Raw genomic sequence first — 20,986 nt, forward strand, 5'->3', positions numbered from 1 at the left:
GTACCCTTTACCTGTTCTGACTGGCAGAGCTCCAGGGATAGCCGTGCATCCATAGCTTGATGTGGATTCCCTGGAGGCGTTGAGGAGGAGTAGAGCAATGTGATGATGCTTCGATAGCACGAGTGGTGGGGGTGGTGGAGCTCCCATGTCAAAATATTTACTTTGGAAAACCAAGGGTGGCCTTTGATCTGAATTCTGTAATTTGCTGGGCTTCTTGAAAGGGAGCCCAAGGCAGAGGCAGGCAGTGGCAGCAAGGTTATCAGTGCTGGTGGTCGCACTGTTCTTATCAAAATCAGCAATGCATCCTTAATAAAAACAATGGAAATCACACTGTGATCACGTTGTGCTGCCACAGTGTTAATAACAATATTCTCATCTCCATGGCTATGGAATCCCTGTCCCCAGGATGCATCTGTTTGCACACATTCTGCATTTCAACAGGGAGAAAAAAGCATAGCGGCTGAAATGAATGGGCTGAAGGAAGTGAATAAGGAAGGGGTTTACAACTGAAGCAAGTAAGAGAATGAAAACCTCTCCCAGAGTATCCCTCCACGGATACTGATGGAGGGATGCTGATTGACACCATCACAGAATACAGCCCTTGTATCCTGTGACTGTAAAACATCATAGTACAGTCAAGTAATTTGGAGCTGGCATGACACAGCAGGGTAAGGACCAGGAATAAAACTATGGGGAGATATTATTTCTTTGAGTTTTAAAAAGTGTTTTATAGTTGACAGAACTCATCTCAGGCCACAGCTAATGAATACATTAATTAAGTTAATGGATCCTCTGCAGTATTTGTAACAGCCCCGGGGATGGTACATCTCTAGCAGGGATGATTAAGCAGTGTCCAGAGACAACTGTTTTCCATCAGAGGCAAGGAAATTGTCTTGATTCTCCCTTCAGTTTTGACAGCGTTCTCCAGGAAAACCCCCAGTGAGCCTCTTTAGCTGTGAAAGATGGTGATTCCTGTCTCCCCTGTGCCTGCCTGGCTCTCAGAGAGGCAGCCAGTCGAGTGGAAAGCACTGTGCCATCATTTAGGTTTCTTCCAGGCACTGTTATAATTGCATTTTTTTGTAAGCATTTTAATACTTTGCCTGGTTTTGTGAAGGAACAAGGCTTATGTATCTGCCCTGTCAGGGTGCTTCTAATACCTCGAGGAACTCCTCAAATTTCAGCCAAACTTGATTTTCAGTGGGGTGAAAGCTGAAGGACAGGCCAGCACTGCAAGTCCAGTGCAAATAAGTTGCAGGTAAGAAAAGAGCCACAAATTAATGACTGAGAGAGGATACCGAGGAATTAATCAGGTGTCAGTGTTCTTAATACTGGTGGTTTTCAGAGATTCACAGAATATTCTGAGTTGGAGAGGACCCACAAGGATCAACGAGTCCAACTCTTAATGAATGGGATTTGTTGTTCCCTAAACCCATCTTGGCCTGCAGCCACACCAGCGCTGGAGCAGACAGCAGGGAGATGTTGGGAACACCCTTGGGCTGCCCGAAAGCACTTGGGAAACTGCAGCCCCTCCTGCTGAGGGGCTCCCTCTTGTCTCCAGTGCCAGCTTTGCCAGTCCCTCATTATTACTGCCACGAGAGTGTCAGATACACCCAGGGGCCAGGAATACAATAACTCAAGGCAGAAGTCAGGGAGGGGGCAGCCAAGTCAAGCCATTCCCCTTCTTGCCCCAAGGTCTCTGTGTGTTATTCCAGAGCCGAATCCTCTGTGTTTGTGCATCACCACAGCAGCCCCAGAAAGGGACCCCCCTTTACAACTGATGGTTCATTTACACGATTTAGAGGGAATGTTGAAGAAATCCCACTTCACCTTGTCCCCTCCATAACGTCCTGCTGCAGTGTGGAAGCCACGGCAGCCGGAGGTGGCTCAGGACCTGGGACAAGCTCAGCTCTGGTTGTTGCCATCCAGTTGCCAGCAAAATGTAGTTGCTTTGTGTATGAAATGGATAACTGTGCATGTTCTAAGGCTCTTTTTATTGTTTGTAGAAGCCTCTGGCTATTTAGCGCCTCGTAGAAGCAAATTACATAAAATTTTTGCATGTGGATGAGTTCTTTTTCTCCTTAGGGAGTTTGTTGCTTAGCTTTTGGAAGAAATGTTCCTTCTTTTCAACTTGTGCTCTAGCACAGTTTGACTGTGTCTCTCTTTCATAACTGTGTCTCTGTGCCTTCACAGACTTTGGATTGAGCAACTGTGCAGGAATCTTGGGTTATTCTGATCCCTTCAGCACCCAGTGTGGGAGCCCAGCATATGCAGCCCCTGAACTTCTGGCAAGGAAGAAATACGGGCCCAAAATAGACGTTTGGTCCATGTGAGTTACTTCTCAAGTTTATAATTGTTATTGCAATGAGCAGGGACATCTCCAGCTGGATCAGGTGGCTCAGAGCCCCATCTGACCTGACCTGAAATGCTCTCGGAGATGGGGCATCAACCCTGTAATAACTGTCAGATGAGATTAAAGATGAAGTACAGTCTCTAAAACCTAAATTCTTCCTTGCTGCCGGTCACTTTGGTTTCTTTTTCTGTGTGTTTTCTTTCAGTGGGGTGAACATGTACGCCATGCTGACGGGAACATTACCCTTCACTGTGGAGCCGTTCAGCTTGAGAGCCTTGTACCAAAAAATGGTGGACAAAGAAATGAACCCCTTTCCCACCCAGCTCTCCTCAGGTAATCCAGGGGGGTTGCTGGGACCTGTCCAGATCCAGTGGGTCAGAGGTGTTGCATGGAATTACGGATTGTGAGTCATGCTGCTGGTGTGTTGTGCTAGTTGGGAAAAATTCCTTTTTTCATTTTGGCCTCTGGAAGACCCGCAAGAGTTGATGTAGCAGAATTCCTTTTGCTTTGTCTTCTGGAGAAGCACCAAGTTGTGCTGAATATGAGAGAAGGAACAAATCTTTGAAATTCTGTGGAATTGCCTTTGTAGAGCAGTTGGTCAGTTTTGCACATCGAGAAGATTTTAGCACATGGTAAGGATGGATGAACAGATTATTTTGGAATAACAGATCCCTGGGCATTATCATGACTGGGGTTGAGTGATAAACTGCCTCAAATGACCTCACATTTATTACGGAATAATGACATGCACTCAGTTATTTTGGGACAGTTACCTGGGATAACCTTTGCGTGTTCACAAAATGCAAATTAGTTGATGTCTTAGTATTAGAAATATTAATTCCTGCTTCAGAGCCATGTCACTAGGCAACAGAATCACTTTTCAGCTTGTAGCAAGGCCACTGCCAGCATTTGGAACAAGCTCTATTTGGTGGCTGGGTTTTATTTTTTTATGCCAAATTTGTTGTCCATGGAGAGCTTCTGTCTCCTACCCTGGCAGCCTGTTTGCAAAGGGCTTTTGATAAAATTAAAAGATTGCAAACACAAAAAGGGAATGGAAACTGCTGTTAGAGGGTGTAAGAAAAAGCCCTTGGGAGTTGAGTCACAAGGTGAATTCTCCAAGTACAGATTCAGGGTTCCACCTTCCACCCTGTAGAAGGCCAGACCCTGAGCAGCAAAAAAGATCACACTGCTTTTGACAGGCTTCGTTTCGCTGTTTCATCCATCCTGCCACTTAACAATGGAGACCAGATTTTCTCTCTGTAGCATCTGTAGCTCACTTGACACTGTGGTCCCCAGGGAAGGCAGTATTTTGTTTATCCTGTGAGAGCCCCAGCAGCCTGAACCTGCAGAGAGATGATGGCAAATTAATGGACTAGATTTAAACATGTTAACCTTTGCTCACTGTGGACAAAGGTGCCCATCAGTGCCTGACCCGAGCCATGGGCCATGAGAGCTCAGTGACATGGCACAGTGTGATTTAAGGTGACATTTGTTCCCGCCGCCGTTAGGCTTGGGGTCACTGGGCGGAAACTCTGCTCCTCTGCTCTCTGAATTGTAGGGGTTTGTTACCTTCTTGGGTTTATGGACCTTCTATTTTAATTGGGTCTTAATTTCCGTTAATTCATCTATAAAGTAGAGCATTTTTACAGGAGTCTATTTTGCATGCTCAGTACATTGTCTTTCAATATCTAATTTCCTGGTTACTGAACACACAGTCCCATCATGCAGGTAGCCAGTCTTATCACTGAGCAGGAAAACACTTCATTTGTGTGACCTAAAATGCTGGGTGACAGTGAGCACCCAAAGCAATCTGGGTAGCAACAGGGAAATTTTGGAGTTGGTGTTTGGTTTTCCCGCTTAGGAACCTGTTTCTCATTAAGCTTCTTGAACAGCAGCTATCTGGTTATTGATTTTAGGTGAGCAGAGGTCAGATGGTCAGGAAGTTGGTGTTCACCTTACACATATTCCTTTTCCCTCATGTTTGCTCCCTGGGGAAATCATTTTGTTGTCCCACAGCTGTGTGGCTTAGCTGGAAAAGCTCCTTGTGCCATCTGAACTCAAATCAGCCAAGGTGCTGTTGCTCATCTCTGTTGCCCAGGTCTGGGAGCTTCCAGGGGGGAATCTTCACTCCAGAATTAGTTTCTCCCAGTCTGAATCTGTTGATCTGTGGCACTTCACAAGCTTTATTTAAGTAGTTTGCCTCTTGGCAAGGGTGGGGATGGAGAAGTAGGATTTTTAAGGAGACGTTGGGTGATTTGGAGATCAAGCATGGTGGTGCTGAAGGAGGGAGTGTGGGTTTGGGGAGGGGGATTTCTCTGGCTCTGAACCCATGGGACGTGTGAGGTTTCTAACACAGACGTGGGGGAAGCACTGGAGCGAGAGGGGATGAAATGGGAGAACAAGGGGTTTGTTGTTTGCTGTGATGGGGGTGAAGAGGGCACACCAGGCACGCAGAGAGCAGCTTCCAGCAAGTTTGGGAACTCGGATGTAGGCTCTTCCTGCTGCTCCTGCAACCTGGCTGCTGCAGGATAATAACAAAAATACTCGGGAATATTTGAGTAAAGTATCTCACATAAATCAGTGGTTAGTGAAGGGAGAGATTAGAAAAAGCCCAGCAGATGCCTGGCTGAACTGGTAAATACAGAGTAATACATCTCTCTTGCACACATAAGCTTCTTGACACAGAGAGGGCCCTCTCTCCAGCTGAAACCTGATTTTTGCAGGTGTTTTATTCTCCCTAAATTACATGGAGGAGCAGTGAAATCTAGCCTTGATAATTTGAGGAATAAAGACCAAACCTAGTTAAAACAGAGTTTACTTTCAGCTCAGAGAGGCACTTCTTGTGAGTTTTTAGGCAAATCACTTGATTTCATTGCTCCTAATCATGTAAAAAGCACATGACTTAAAAATTGAGCATTTTTGCAAGAAACTCAGGAGGAGTGGTTGAATGTCATTGAAAGTTGAAGGTTCAGGAGAACAAAACAAAGCCTGTTTATTTTGCTGTCCTCTCTTAATTTGGCTGAAACCTTCTGCAGCTGACTGTACGTTGGATGGAAGCCAAGGGAGAATTTATCCTTATAATGTGAAAGGGAGCCAAATTTGCTGTGTCTTCCTTCCCAGGTCTGCATCCCTTCCCTCCCCTCCACTGAGCCCTGCTCCATCTCCTGCTTCAAGCACAGCGATTTGTCTCTGACCTGGCTCCAGCCTCTTGCCCTCATGTGGAAATTAAATGTTGGCTCACCTGCTCCAAAACTTCAAATGAGCTCTGAGACAAAAAGTGCTTTTTCCCCTCACCTTTATAACTCTGTAAATCACTGTGACTGTAAATCATTGTTTGCTTTAGTTACTAATCCCTTATCAGTTCTTCATTTTCTCAAGGACATTGGAGCATGCAGGAAGGAAAATGTTCCTTTTTAGTGTGCTTTTGTTCAGGCTACTCACCTGTAGTAACTCATCTCCTCTGAAAGTCCTAAAGCAGATGACAGAGCTGTTGGTTGGGGTTTTTCCTTGATCTCTTCCCAGCGGCCATAAACTTCCTGCGATCTCTGTTGGAGCCAGACCCTGCAAAGAGACCAAACATCCAGCAGGCCCTGGCAAATCGGTGGCTCAATGAGAACTACCCTGGAAGAGCACCACCCAATGTCACCTATCCAAACAGGTACAGCAGGGAGGGGGGGAGAAAACCTGCCATGGTGCCTGTATATTATCTCCCTGGTGTTCCAGTTCCTTTTGTGTGACACATCCTAGGAATTGCTTTTGTGACTCCATCCTAAGCATTATTGGGATTGGCCCTGTGTTGCTTGAAATGGCCAAAAGCAATGCCTTAAACTGGAAGCTGGCAGATAGTGCATTATTTGCAGGGTGGGCTGGGGTGCAGATCTTCTGATTAATTGGCTGCAGGCCTTGGAATGGGGGTGTGACAGGCAGTTCTGATCTCCTCCTTTTACTTTTGGTCAGTAAAAGCCAAGCTGCTTCTCCAGGAGGGCCTCTGCCTGTTTGTGAGGTTCTGTGGATGAAGGGAATATGCAGACTGTGGTGAGAAGGGTCAGGGTTTAATGGTCTTGCTTTGTTGGTTGTTGGTGTTGAATACCTGCACCCTGCTGAATATGTGACTAAAAGCAGGCAGAGAACAAATCTCATGGTCAGTCAAACATCCATCCAGGGAAAAAGAAAGAAGAGAAGATGCTTGTGGTCCAGTTTGGTTATAAATAATCTTGCTCGACTTGAAACATCTGCAGCGTAGAGTTGCAGTCAGTGGAGAGAAATAAGGGCACTTTTTACATAACCATTCATCTGACTTCTCTCTGATTCTGCCTTAGGATGACTTTGTGCCCTGGAGATAAAAGTTTCTCTCCAGTGACTGTAAATGAAGCCTCAGGCAACTCACTTGGAATTACATGTCTGTATTTGATCAGATAAAACCTCCTTCCTGTATCAAAGCCCTCCAGCTGTGTCTCATACTCTACCCAGGACCTGCAGGATTTACTGGCTCCTCTTAGAGAAGAGGAAAAAAATGCAAAAGAAATAGGGCTTGAACGTACTTTCACAGTTTTTTGCTTTTTTAGGGGCATTTCCACACCTCTGTTTCTTAATTCCTAGATGAGAGTTGTAAGGCTTTCGTCAGGTTGTGGTGGAAGGGTCCTTTCCAGAGGTATTGGTGCAGTGAGGTGTCCAAGCCCTATTCCAGATGCTGTTCCAGCCTCTCGTGGCTGGAATAGCTGTGCACTGCTCTTTATTTATGGAATCAATCTCCCCAGAAGGCAAGGGATCCTGTGGAAAAAAGGGAAGAAAATGCCGTGCTGAACTGCAGAGAAGACATAAGTTTGCTCATGCCTATGTGTGTATAGGGTAATATAAAGCAGTAATAATAACAACAACAAGAAGAACAACTATAATCCTTTCCTATTAGAAGTATTTTCAAAGGGAACATCAATATGGAATGCTGTGCTTTGCTGTTGCAATAGAACAGTTGCTTGCCTTCCTTCCTTCCTTCCTTCCTTCCTTCCTTCCTTCCTTCCTTCCTTCCTTCCTTCCTCCTTTTTGTTCTCTCACTGCGCTGCTTTTGCGATCATTTTATCAGAAATTAAGAGAAAAATAGATACTTCTTCTATCTGAAACCAAATTTCATGTGAAGCTGTAAACGATAAAAGCCTTTAAAGAGTTTTTCTTTTTCTTTCTTTCTTTCTTTCTTTCTTTCTTTCTTTCTTTCTTTCTTTCTTTCTTTCTTTCTTTCTTTCTTAATAATATTACTTTTGTTTCATTTAGTTGATGCCTCAGGCTTGACCTACCTAGACTTTGTCATACTGGAGCTTTATAGGGAAAATAATCTGCAAAGTTTTAAATATTTTAAAGACGTGGCCTGGCTCCTTTTGAGCTTCTCTCAGAAAGTACCACTAGAGTCAGCTTCCATGAAATTTCTCCTATTTTTCCTCAGTGTGCAGATATGGGTAAGGTGTGGTGAAATAGTGTGTGGAAAACCCACTGCTGAATTTGCAAAGAATCAATTCCTCTCTTAATCAACACTGAAGGAGTGGTGTTACGTTCTTGCAGTGCCCTTCCACTGCTCTGGGGGTAACACCCATTGTTCCCAAGACAGGAGCGTGGTAGGAAGGGGAAGAGCATGGAGATAAGGTGGGAGAACAGCAGAAACTGCATTTTCGGGAGAATATTTTCCCAAGCTTTTCATAAGCTTGCTTTTGTTAAAGAAATTCCCTGAAGGCAAGCAAAAATTTCCCATTTTGCTGAGCACTTCAAGTTGAAATTGCTTGAATTTCTTTTGCTGCCCAGATGTCTCAACGTGCAGTGGCCAAGATAAGTTTTGCTTTTGAGCTTGGGAAAAAAAAAAACCCAACCCCAAGCATTCCTTAGGGGCAGAACAAGTGTTCATAAGCACAGGGAACAAAGGGAACGAGTTATTTGAGATTTCCCAGACTGTGTTTCACATCTTGTCTGAGTCCTGTACATCAGAGCTGGGGCAGGAGTGGGAAAGGTGGGGAGGGATCCCTTGGAAGGGGGAAGCTTGCAAAATAAGCTCCCTCTGATATTAGGCTTGGTATTAGGAGTGAGGAATATCCTCTAGAAACAGCTGAAACCCAGCATTTCTCTGGAGATGGATGGGAGCTGACGGGTACCTCTGGGAAGCTGGCCAGCCCATTTAGAGGTCTAAATAGGAGCAGAGTTCTTTGGAAAAATCTGGTTTTAACTCAGACTGAGCCAATGCTTTGGCATTTCCACAAGACTTCTGTACTGCTTTTCTTGCCTTGGCTGAGACTGTTCCAGACTTTATAGAAGAGAGAGACATAAACACGGCTTGTGCTTGTGACAGGAGTGTAACAGCAGTGTTGCCGTTCTGAGCTGCTGGAATAACCCTGTACATCCCCTTTCTCCAGCAGGAAATTCCCTAGCTAATTAGTGCGTGGATGCTGTGCAGCAGGTAAGGGGGTGAAGCTCAGCTCAGTGCTGTTTGATTTCAAGGAAAGGGGCTTTGCAGAAAGCCAGATCTGGGTTGGGTTTTACCTCTTTCCTTTCAAAACCAGATGGATCGTCGGGATGGTCTTCAGGGTCAGATGGAGGGTAACAAACGGCCTGAGCATCATGGTGCCATTTCCCATCAGGGATGGACACAGTGGACAGAGTCCTGGTCATTCAGCTTCCTGCAGTTCCTGTGGTTCCCAGATATCTCTCCTTTCCCTGCCTGCTCGTGGGAGAATGGAACTAATCACCCCTGTGTTACCGAGCCCTTGGGGCCTCTTCTTGACGCTCTGCCTCGTCCCCCCGAGGCTCTGTCACTGGGAGGACGGTCCAAAAATCCTGCTCTGCCTCTCCCTGTGCAGGATTCACCTGGAGGACCTCAGCCAGAGCGTCCTGCTGCACATGACTGAGAAGCTGGGCTACAAGAACAGCGATGTCATCAACACTGTGCTCTCCAACAGGGCCAGTCACACGCTGGCCATCTACTTCCTGCTCAACAAGAAGCTGGAGCGCTACCTGGCCAGCCTCAGGGTGAGCACTGCCTCGTGCCACTGCTGGGGGAGGAGGGGAAAAAAAGGCTAAAATTGTCCTGGTTTGCTAGCATTTGATCTCACAGAACCACAGAATATCCCAAGGACCGTCCGGTCCAGCTCCTGGCCCTGCACAGACACCCCAACAATCCCACCCTGTGCATCCCTGGCAGCGCTGTCCAAACGCTCCTGGAGCTCTGCAGGGCTGTGCCCGTTCCCTGGGGAGCCTGGGCAGTGCCCAGCACCCTCTGGGGGAAAAACCTTTTCCTGATATCCAACCTAACCCTCCCCGACAGCTCCAGCCATTCCCTGTCCCTGGTCACCACAGAGATCAGTGCCTGTCACTCCTGTTCCCCTCACGAGGAAGTTGTAACTGCAGGGAGGGCAGTTATCCTGCAGAAAGCAAACTGGTGGCATGCAGAGCCTTTGGTGTGTGATGTGAAGTGCTGTGTCCCTGTGTTGAGATAGTTCTGCTGCATGGAATACCAGTAACACAATGTCATTTGATTCAGGAGATCAAGAGGAAGCTTAAGACCTCTTAAGCTTCTTTAGCTTTTAAGTGAAAACTCAGCTGAAAGTTTTACTTGATCTAATCTCCCTGGCCCCTGAGCATGGCTTGGCGCTTCCAATTTGACAACAGCTTCTTAGTTTTTTTTTTCCTCAGTTCTTTTCACATTAATGGTGATGCCACCAATGATATTTAAAATGTAATGGACCAAATCCATCATCCCTGTAAGCTGATGCTCCTCCACTGAATGCCAAGAGTGGGTACGGTAATTGAACGTTGGTGTTCTCTAATTATCTTAGGTATTTTACTTTTCTGTGCTTTTCTCTCCACAGAAGGCTGAAGGCCAGGACAGTATTTGCCACAAGAACCAGCTATACCAGATAGAAAAGTACAAGGCAAATAAAGACTCCTATGAGGTAAAGCTCACCAAAGCTTGTTGAAGTGCTTTGAAAGCAGATTGAATCTGAGCATCCTTGATGATTGTGATTTAGGTGATGGGGTTGTGGACCTGTGGAGAAAAAAAAGACCTGTGGTCTTGCCTGTGCAGGACAAATAACTCCCTTTATTTCTTTTCGAAGAAACAAATAGCAACCCCCTAGAGAGGAAATAGAAAGGTGACTTTCAGGGTTTTGTAAGAAATTAAATGTTTTTAAATCTCTGTTCAGCAAAATGATGCAAACTCGGGGCATCTGGGGTGCAAGTTGCTGGTGTTATAAAAAGATGAAGACTGAGTGTTTTTGAGGCTTTGAGCCTTGAGACCTTGCTGGTGTAGGGCAGAGAGCTGAGTGACAGCCCGGGTGACCCTCCTGGTGTCCTGGGCCAGCCCTGGCTTGGCTGCCGGGACAGTGAAACTGTATTATCACAACACTCTTCAAAGTCAATTTTCTCTGCTGCTTAGCAGAAGTGATGCAGGATCAGCCCACTGCATCATGAAGGAATTCCCCTGGGCAGACAAAAGATTCAACCTTTTGCTCCATTGGTCTCTCGTCTTCTTGCCTGCAAGCAGAGAAGGTATTTTGTATTAAACCATAGCAGGATTTTTCTTCCCTGGCTGATTCTTTGCCAAGCACTAAAATTACAGGAGTAATATGAGCTGTGCAAGTCTTCCCTGCCAACACAAAGAGCAGCATTCTTGAGGAGTCTGCCTGTTTCAAAAGCTGCTCCTCAGCACTGGATTGATGATCTAATTGCAGGGGCAGATTTGTGTCGTGGCTGGTTTTGTTTATTATAAAGGCTGCTTGCAAGACAAGCTGAACTGCAAGCCACATGGAAATATCAGGGCAAAGTACTTATTCTTGTCTTGAGCAAATCAAAACCATCTTACTTGAAATGGATCAGCAGTGGATAGACTCAATGAATATGATATCTCACAAAGCTCTCACAGCTTATTCAGGCTGTTGCAGGGCAACATTCCCTGGAAACAGCAGCAGGTACCGGGAGTTGAATGCTGCAGATACTGCATGGAGCATCTTGGTTCTCCCTGGACAGGCTGCTGGCGTCACTTCCCTGTGCAGTGGCAGAGCCACTGTGCTCTGGGGTTCTGCACTCTCCAGGGATCGGCTCACAGCTTCTGCTCCCGTGCAGGGGAGGCTGAGCAAGGCCTGCCCGGGAAGTTTACTTCTCTCAGGGAAACTGAAAACTAACAGCAGTGCCGGGATATGGCCCCAGGTTGGTTTGTAGGGATGCTTAGGGATAGAAGCTCCCTCCAAAGCCTCTCCTGCACTCGGAGTTAGTCCCAGGGCAGCTGTTTAGAGGATGAGGGGGTGTCATGTCTTTCTTGGAGTAGTTACCAGGATGCACTCACTGTGCAGACACTGCAAGAATAATGATAATAACCCAGTCTGTTCTCCTGCTGCATGGGCACAGCTGAGCATGGAAGTGCAGGCCAAGTTGGATGGGGCTTGCAGCAACCTGGGCTAGGGGAGGGTGTCCCTGCCCATGGCAGGGGGTGGAGATGGGCTCTAAGGTCCCTTTCAACCCATTCTCTGATTGTACAGTGTTTTCTGTCACTTCAGCTGTACTTACACGTGGGGTTATGTTACTTTTACTGTAGCAGAACAGGTGAAGCAGCACACGGGTGAATGCACAGCCTGGGATGCTGCTGCCATTTGTAACTAAGGCAGACATCTCTCCTAAGATGCCTCCATGTGGGAGTAACACAGCTCTGGCAGTGTCCAGCTCAGTGGGTGCCATTGGGACTCAGGGGAAGGGGTTTTGTAAGCTCAGGAAGGTTCATGAGCTGGAGATGGAATCCCCTTATACCTCCTCACCATTTCCAGAGCAGGAATTGGGAACCACTGGTCCCTAGGCAGGCACTGCACCGCAGCAGAGCTGCAGGTTGCCATGGGAATAGCAGGGGGAGGGATGGTCAGCTACGGCTTCAGCAGACGATGGAATTTCTCCCACCTCTCTCCAGCGATGGGAAATAAGGACTTGGCTTCAGGAGGGGTTGCCAGCAGCTGGGGCAGGCAGGGGGACATGGGCAGTGGTCATGTCCTGCCCCTCTTCTCCACCGGGTCTCGAGAGGGGCCAAGGCTGCCGTGGGTGTGAAGTACCCAGACTGTTTCCAGGCTGGTGTCACTGAGGTGCTCAGCACGGACGGGCTGTGCAGGGACAGGGAAGCAGGCAGGAGTCTGTGGCTCTCTCCATCTCTCTTTTTTTTTTGTGGAAGTGGGCTTGGGATGTATGGCTGTCCCTTCAGTGAATCCAGGGGAGCTAGTGGGCTCAGACTTGGAATTCACGATTTTTAAAAACTGGTGTTCTTGTCCTATCACCACTTCAGTCATGGCCAAGGCAAATATCCTTTATCTGCCTTTCAAATCCATTGCTGGGACTAAGAGTAGGTTTGAGGGTCAAGGTCAGGACAGGAAATAGCAGAGGATGATGTAATTCCCAACCTATTCAAGTGTAACATACCGGTACAGCTCCTGCATTATGGGACAGCGGGACACAGCCGTGCACTCTGCAGTGCAGAGGGAACTTCCATAGCTCCCCTGAATGAACCTTCCTTCCCTTTTCAAATGCAAGTGTGTGGCACCTTGGGAGTTCAGCGCTTTGGTCCTGAGCCTCTCACAACCGTGGTCATTAAGGAGCAACGTTAGTAGTTTTAAAAATACTTCTAAGACTATTTGCAGTGTTCATCCAGTGTGAGGGAATTAATTGCCAGCACCGGATATGTGAATTTCCCTTGCCAGGGGCGCTTTCATTGTGCGGAGTGGCTGTGTTGCTGTGCCTGAGAGAATATACCAGCAGGGTGAGGGCAAAGGCAGGAGCACTGGGCAGGTGAGGAGCTGCAGCTTGGCTCATGCACCATCAGGCTAAAAATACTGCAGCCCTGGAACGTCCTGCACTCAGACAGAGGCTGCAGCAACCAGCACGCAGATTGTTCCTCACCTATCCAGAATAGCAGATAGCTCCTGACAGTCTTGATTGGCTCCTGTGGGTTTAATATAGTCACCACTTAGTCTCATCCTCACAAGTACCTTTATAAAAAGATCCTGGGGAGAGCCCGGTCTCTGCTGAACTCGGCAGCAGAGTTTCAGAGCCGTGGGAGGAAAAACAGTGTGGTGGGCTCAGAATTAGCTGTGCACCTGCCACTGACTGTGGCAGGGTGATATTCCCACAGCATTATTAGTAGTAGTATTGCTGCTGTTGTTTTTGCTGTTGTTACCACCTCACCCTCATCAGGAGGGATGGTGCAGGGCCTGATCTGCCACTGTGCTGCTCCAAGCACAGCATGGACAGGCACCTCCAAAGCTAGACAAAGGTGTACAGCTCCATGAGGGGCTCCTTTGTGGCTGTGGAAGGGTCAGCTAGCTGCAGCTAGCCAGAGGGAAAGGAATTGGAGGAGATAAGGGATGGATGGGGGCAAAAACCACGTGCACGAGGGAAGCTGAGGTGAAGCCAGCGAGGAGCTCACAGAGGGTCTCAGGTCCTTGTTCTCCCAAGTCACCTGCCTAACCATGTCTGTAATAACACTGAAAACTTTAGTTTGGGGTTCAGGTCTTCTTTCCAACTCTGTAACTCCTGAAAGGTTAATGAGCCCAGCAGTGCCCAGGCACCATCTGTGCAGGGAGCCAGGCTCCATCTGAGCTGGGAATGCTCAGTATGAGTCCAGATTTTTGCCTCTTCAGTGTCTGGTTTTGCTTCCAGGGCTGTTTTGTGGCCCAGGAGAACCCAAGTTGTCTTCTGCATCTTTCTTTTCCTCTCGCAGGTTTTTGTGCACTTGACTTTGAGGCTTTTCATAGACTCCACAGTCTATGAGTGAGCTTGCAAAAGAAAATCAAGACTGGCAGTGCATAATTATCAGAAAAACATGGGCACATAATTGGGGGAAGGAACTTCCCTTCAGTTTTTAAAAAAGACTTGTACTTACAGGGACCTTTTAATCAGATGCAGCAAAACATATTATTTAAATGAGAACTGCGACCACAAAAACAACCCCAAACCAAACCAAACTTTTTTTTTTAATGTGAAATAAGACAATAGAAATCAGTGGCAGTAAAGGGTGTTAAGCACTTTGCTGAATCCAGTGGCTGAAAGAAGATGCAATGAATTTTCATTGTAAAACAGTACTTTGAAAATTGGTTGCCTCTTCAGAATCCTGCTCCCAGGTTTTGTTTTCCCTCTGTCATCACTGGACATCAAACCTGTCTTGCTCTTGCAGTCCCACCTTCAGCTGCCTTCCCCATCATGGCCAGGAGTTAGGGCTTAGGGAAGGGATGACTCAGTAATTTTCTCCCCCTCGATGTCTTGTGCAGTTGCAGAGATGCTGTAAAAGCAAGGGCTGTATTCCTCCAGATCTTGTCTGGACAGAAGATAAATTACCCACAGGCTTTAAACTTCTTTAAAACTTTGCAGCTCACCTTTTTAAATGTCAGAGGGAGTGAGAGAAATCAAAGACCTTTTGTGGTGCTTAAGTAGGGTATTTCAGGTATGGAGGAGCGCAAACCTTTATCTGCTTGCTCCAAGAGAAAAGCTTTCCTTTTCCTTTAATTTTCCAAAACCAGCTTTCACACTGCCTGAATGTCAGAGCAGATGGGAGCCATGAAATCGTGGCAAACTGATGAGAGGAAAATGAGACATGGAGGGTGAAGTTACTCGGAGTAGTCAGAATAAGTTCCTTGTAAATACATAGTACTTAATCCGCCTTGTAGGTCTGGGGGTCACTGAAACTTCCCTTGAGTAAACCAAATTGTTCTTGTTTGTTTTACAACCTAAAGGACAAAAAACTCAAAGAGCAAGAAAAGAAAGGGGAGATTCTTCACCGTCAGCTCCCAAAGAAAACTGAGAAAAGTCCAGTTTCATATAGACAGCCTTCTTCCTGTCTTATCTCACAGATCCAGAACACCAAGGCTCTGCTGAAGGACCGGAAAGTCACCAAGGCTGGGGGTCCGGAGAAAGGTCAGTGGGAGAAAGGCCAGCGGTGGGTCCGTGTGTGCATGTGTGGTGTGGTGTTACTGAGCCTGTCCTGCCCTGTGTGTTGTGTGTTTGGGAGGCTCTGGCTTTGCATCCCCTGTCAGCTCTGGGGGTGGTGTGGGAAAGAGGCCTGGGTAGTGTCGGCACACGGGGAATGAAACGCCCTGAGGAGACCATGATGGCGCTCAGCAGTCAGGAATCCTCACTTTCTGTGTTTGACAGAATTCCTGCAGTGCTTTAAAAAGCCAGTTGCTTTCTGTATTTACACGTCCTCACACAAAGCCATCCACACTCACGCTGGTGTTTTGAAAGCATCACCACCCACCCCGGATCACTGGGGAACCAGAGCTGGTAGCCAAACTTCTTCCTACCAGCCACTGTGTTTTCCTGAGAGGGGGCTAAGGAGCAGCACAGGAGAATCCCTGACCTCGAGGAGTCCCTGGGAGGAGTTGATGGTGGAGGAGTGGGAAAGAGGCAGCCTCAAGGAAAGGCAGGTGGGACTGCCAACCTCAGCAATTTCCCATCAGCAAAAGGAGGGAGGAAGGCATGAGCAGGGAAAGGAAAAGATGTGACAGCCAGAGGAGAGCATTAATCACAAAGGGCAGCCTGAGAGGGCTGGGTGAAAGCTGCTGGCAAAAGGAGGGGAGAGAAAGGAGTGCAGGAAAAGGGGAGCCAGCAGGGAAAATGGGGTGTGGGGAGTGCACACCTGGATGGGAGACACTGAGGAGCAGGAAGGTGATGTTAAATAAGGAACTGAATGAGGGGAGGTCACTACAGAGCAGTGTGGGGAGATAGAGTGATGTAAAACAGTTACTGTGGCATGAGGGGTTGTTCAGAGTGGTGGCTTGTGATGCTTTCATGCTCATTCTCGTGACTTGATAATTTATCATTTGTTGTGCTCGACGTGAGAAAAAACATCCAAATAGTGTTTGTGTGGCAGCACGAGCACCCTGCTGCAAAGGGGCAGGAGTCCAGAGAGCTAGTCAGAAATGGGATGCACTTCTTGTGAAAAATGTAAAAAAAAGCCACTTAAAATGCCCATTTTGCTCAGATTTGTTGTCCCTTTTGGGAGGAAGGCGCAGGGGGAAGTAAATCATGTTTATTCCTTCCTTCTTTATGTTTTTCCCTGCTTTTTTGATCTGAAACCTGAAAATCATGCAGCTCTCAGCTAAAGCATTTCTCTGCTTATGGAAACTATGTTTTGACACATCTTAAATAGTCAAATTATTTTGACCAGTTTTCGAAAGAAACTGGTCAGATCCAACTAGTCCTGCTTTTGCCAGACAACTGTGAGATTTCATCCTGTTCATCCATTCAGGTCTCAACCCCTGACAAGACCATCCCTCCACAAGAAATACCTGTGAGATTTGTGGCTGTGACCTGAGCGCCGGCAGAGCTAAATGATGTTAGACCCTTTTCAGATGATTTGAGACCGAGGGAACTCATGGAATAGCTACCACTTAATTCAATGGCAGAGCTAAATGATGTTAGACCCTTTTTCAGATGATTTGAGACCAAGGGAACTCATGGAATAGCTACCACTTAATTCAATTAGAGGGACCTGGCAATCAGGCTCCTTGGACAGCTTTCCATCAAGGCAGCAAAACGTGCTTGCTTGTGCCTAGCTTGGCATAAGGCAGTGCCAGCATTCTGTAGGAACTGAGCAGATCTTCTCCACGAGCTGTTTGGTGTGACTGGGCCAAATGCTGCAAAGATTGTTCCATTTATTTTTGGCCCTTGCTGGAGGAAGGTTCTCGCTGAAGTCGATGCAGCAAATCTGTTCCAACTGTAGCAGCCTGAATCTGGCCAGTGCTGCTACTCCGTATTTACATGTGTGAAACCAGGAACAGATTTTGTTCCAAAATGCAAGGAGAGCCATTGGGGATTAACTCACTGTGCTCCCCTGTGTCTCTAGGTGTGTCAGTGAATACAGGCCCAGCAAGAACCACACGAAGTTGTGCTAAGAGAGGAGAAATGTGAGATTTCTCAGGCACAGCCTTAGAGGATATAATTAATACAAACAGCTGAAGATACCTGTGGTTTTCCTTTTCAAGTCCTTAGTTTAAGCACTTTTCCTGCCTGTGAGGAAAGGGACAGATAAACTACCCAGGAGACAATGGTGTGAGTATTAAGTGAGGGTCAGAGAATTGGGTTCTGAGTGTATCCCAGACCATTTGTTGTAGCTGGTGCATTTATCAGGTTCTTCTGGAACATGTTTGAGGCGCTGTGGGCCGCTGCCCACCGGGGCACCAGTGCTGGTAACTGCAATGTGCTCTTCTGCTTCCTTCTCCCATTGCTTTGCAGACTCCTGCGGTGGGGTGAGCCCTTTCCACGAGCCCCTGGCATCCAAGATGGGCTGTGTCACTTCCAGCTCCCTGGAATACCTGGAGGTCCAGCAGCCACCCCCCAGAACCCCCCGGCTCCTCAAGAGGCAGGAGTCTCCCCAGCCGGAGCCATCCCGGATCGGGGGCCGGGCAAAGGACTCCCCTCTCATCCTGAATATTGTGCACTCCTTTGAGTCAGTTGACAGAGAGGACCAAATAGACCAGGTTTCCCCCTCTCACCAGTACAGAATTTTAGGCTCACCAATGAATTTCCCTTACAAAAGCTCAAGTGAAAGGACACTGTCGCCGCTCTTTCCCCCAGGGAGCACGTCCCCCGTCCACCCCACCCAGGTCTCGTTCACGTATGAAGAAAAAGCATATCCGGCAAAGGAAGAAGCAGTGTCCCCTACTCAGCTGGTCCCCAGCAACCCCCTGGGCAGCCCAAACTGTGTGAAAAGCAGGGGCAGGTTCCCCATGATGGGGATCGGACAGATGCTGCGGAAGAGGAACCAGACCATGCAGTCGGCGAGCGAAAAGCCCCTGGAAGCCAGGATGCCTCAGCTGCAGCAGATGAGCCCCACACAGATTTCCTTCAACACAGAGGCTGTCAGCGGCCAGTGTTAGTCTGACATCCTGGGATTTGCACTGCTCTTCTCTGGGATCCAACCTTTTTCTCCTTTAAGCAAGAAGGGAAAGCCACAGGCATGTTGCTGTCACTGCATCATACCCCGCAGCGGTGCAGCGTAGGAAATTGGAGGTTTGCTTGCAAGGAAGGCATTGTCCTACATATTAAAGTTGAAAGAAGAGGGCTCTGCTTGTGTTGTTAAGAAATATTCACATTTGGCATCTGACTGTACAGTAAAACATCCTGAAAGAGCTACGTGAATCTGTATTTTCACTGCTCTCACCTGGTGTTGCAGCGAGGTTGGTTGGAAGAACCGTGAGCACCGAGGGTTTGGTTCCTCCAGGAAGTCAGTGGTGCTGTGGATGCCGGGCCAGGATCTGTGGTAAGACTGTCCCTGCTCCGCCTGCCTGTGCCACACAGCACGTGGTCCTGCTGCAGGCTTTGTTCCTGGGGCAGGCAAGGGGAAAAACCCCAGATACTCTGTCCAAAGTGAGCTTGCTGACAAGCCCTGCCGAGAAGATGAAGGTGGTAGAAGCTTGAATAAAGACATGAGTGGTCTAATTCAGAAAAAGTGGGAATATTGGAATTCAAAGCAGATTTTACTGTTAATTACATAAAGTAGGTAATAACGCAATCCTTTTTTTCATAAAGAAAACTATGATTTAATCATGTCACAAGAAACATGATTATTTAAAAACAAGTGTCATCATGTGGAAATTCACTGCATTAAAGGCCAGTTCCTTTCATATGAGGGGTCTGCAAGCAGGTGCTTCAAACAGAAATCCAGATTGCAACAGGCTGTGTTTAAACAACAGCCAACCCCCACATCAGCCCCTGTTACAGCAAGGCAGCATTGGACACACCTGAAGGCTTCTCTGAGACTGCAGTGAATTAAAAAGACCCATAAAGGACACATGAACCTGTACCAAGTCCATTTTATACTCCAAGATTGGTAATGTAGTGGTTACCAAAAACTGGGTATTGTTATGAGCAGTGAAGATTAACTTTCTTAAAAGACACCATGTTCTGTATACCAGTCTTGTTTTTCTAAGTAAATGATACATCTGAGAGGTTGGCAACATTTTTGGTTCTGTTTCTGTCTTCAAACCATTTCCTATAAATTAGAAGGTTTAGCCAAAGACAAAGACTGCTCTTTTCTTTCATCTGTACCACCCCTGTGTACGTGTTTGTGTGTTCAGAGCATCTCAGCAAAGCTTGTTCCAGTCTGGTTCCCCCATGGGCAGCCCTGGCCCACACTGCTCCCAGCCCTGAATGACATTTCAAAACCCAGGAAGCAGAGGTGTTGTCTTCTTATTGCTGGAAGAGGGGATTTTGCCACTGGGAGGAATCCAGGCCCTATTTTCATCCGTACTTTCACAAACAATTTTGCTGCCACGTTGGTGTCTGCAAATGCTGAGGGTTACCCCTGTTTGAGAAGTTTTCCTTCCAGTTCCATGAGCAGGATGTTGAGAGCCTGGGACAAGAGGGGCAGCAGAGGCAGGGGAGAAGGTCCCCAGCAGAGCCCATAGCTGAGCCTGTGTTCCTGGTTTGCAGTGTGCCATGGGTCTGAGACCAAAATCTGCAGGAAAAAATGGACATTAATCCAAATACTGACAGATAACTGGACTGCTCAGTGCTGGAAAAACCAGCAGAGTGATGCCCAGAGCACCCTGCAGGTGAGACCTTCCCCTCAACACTGGAGTTTGGCACCAGTTCGGTCCTGGAGAGTCCATGTGCATCTTGGACCCTTGAGTGGAGTGAGGACTCCCACCTCTTAGGGAGTTGTGCTACACTTGAAAACCCCAATAGGATAAGAAACACAGCCCTGAAACAATGTTATCCATTTTCAGATCAAGAAGTGTTGCATTCTGTTTGTAGAGAGCACCTGTGCATCGCAGGGGGCCATTTTAGCTCCTTCATTTATAAACGTCAGAGCATTTTCATTCTCTTCGTGCTAAGAACATGTTTGTGCTGCCAGGCCAGTGGGCAGGGACCACTGAAGTCAGGGACCACTGGAGTCCCCCCCTTTGTGTGCTTCAGACTCACATACCCGAACAGATGGCAGATGCTGACTTGAATTACAAACTCAGGTTTATTTGGAACCCAATAAAAGGTTGGGGGAGGCAGGAAGGAGACATGGGTTTTTTTCTGTTTTGGTTTTTTTTTTGTGTATGAAAACACAGGAAGTATGTGTAAGAATCTGAATGAAAACAAATGTTAAATCTTTTATTATATTTATAGAGAATATATGAGTACTACACTGCTAAAACGTAACCATGTATTCAGCATAGTCAGTAGCTATGTACAGTCCAACTGCAGTGACCACAGAAGGGACCTACTGAAATATCATACTGGAAATTCCAGGGGGGACAAGCTGTATTTGGTATCATTATTAAATATATGTACTTTTTGAACAAGATTGCCACAGACTGCTGACTTTGTTTGCTGGGTCACTGTGTAGCAAAGATGATCTCAGTACAAAAACTTCAAGGCCAGGTTGGATGGGGCTTGGAGCAACCTGGACTAGTGGAAGGTTGAGATCTTTTTCTGGTGTTTGCCATAGGCTTGGCACCAAACCTGTCAGGAAGCTGTTTGACAGCGCTGAAAATACACCTTACACTTCAGGTTGGGTGTCAATAAAAGAGCAGTTTTGAGCTGTGGTGCAAGATGGAGACACCTCTGTGGGGCCTTTCTGAGCTGCTGATCACATGCAGAACCCAGTGGAGTCAGTGGAGCAGCTGTGAAACACTTACAGGAGGG

The 20,986-nt window shown here is 47.1% G+C and overlaps 1 protein-coding gene across 1 annotated transcript in view; it reads left to right on the forward strand.

Moving 5' to 3' along the window:
• The window catches only part of HUNK (hormonally up-regulated Neu-associated kinase), a 30,961-nt gene extending 10,316 nt beyond the window's left edge, over nucleotides 1-20,645 (forward strand). Inside the window, exons 3-9 of the mRNA XM_017727102.1 lie at nucleotides 2,191-2,326; nucleotides 2,556-2,683; nucleotides 5,873-6,008; nucleotides 9,184-9,352; nucleotides 10,192-10,275; nucleotides 15,199-15,262; nucleotides 17,582-20,645. Coding sequence (XP_017582591.1) covers nucleotides 2,191-2,326; nucleotides 2,556-2,683; nucleotides 5,873-6,008; nucleotides 9,184-9,352; nucleotides 10,192-10,275; nucleotides 15,199-15,262; nucleotides 17,582-18,225 — 1,361 coding nt within the window. The 3' untranslated portion in view covers nucleotides 18,226-20,645. The remainder of the gene's footprint in view (nucleotides 1-2,190; nucleotides 2,327-2,555; nucleotides 2,684-5,872; nucleotides 6,009-9,183; nucleotides 9,353-10,191; nucleotides 10,276-15,198; nucleotides 15,263-17,581) is intronic.
• Nucleotides 20,646-20,986: the final 341 nt, after the last annotated feature.

Source organism: Corvus brachyrhynchos, unplaced genomic scaffold, assembly GCF_000691975.1.
Source record: "Corvus brachyrhynchos isolate BGI_N302 unplaced genomic scaffold, ASM69197v1 scaffold412, whole genome shotgun sequence".
In the NCBI taxonomy this organism is placed as follows: Eukaryota; Metazoa; Chordata; class Aves; order Passeriformes; family Corvidae; genus Corvus; species Corvus brachyrhynchos.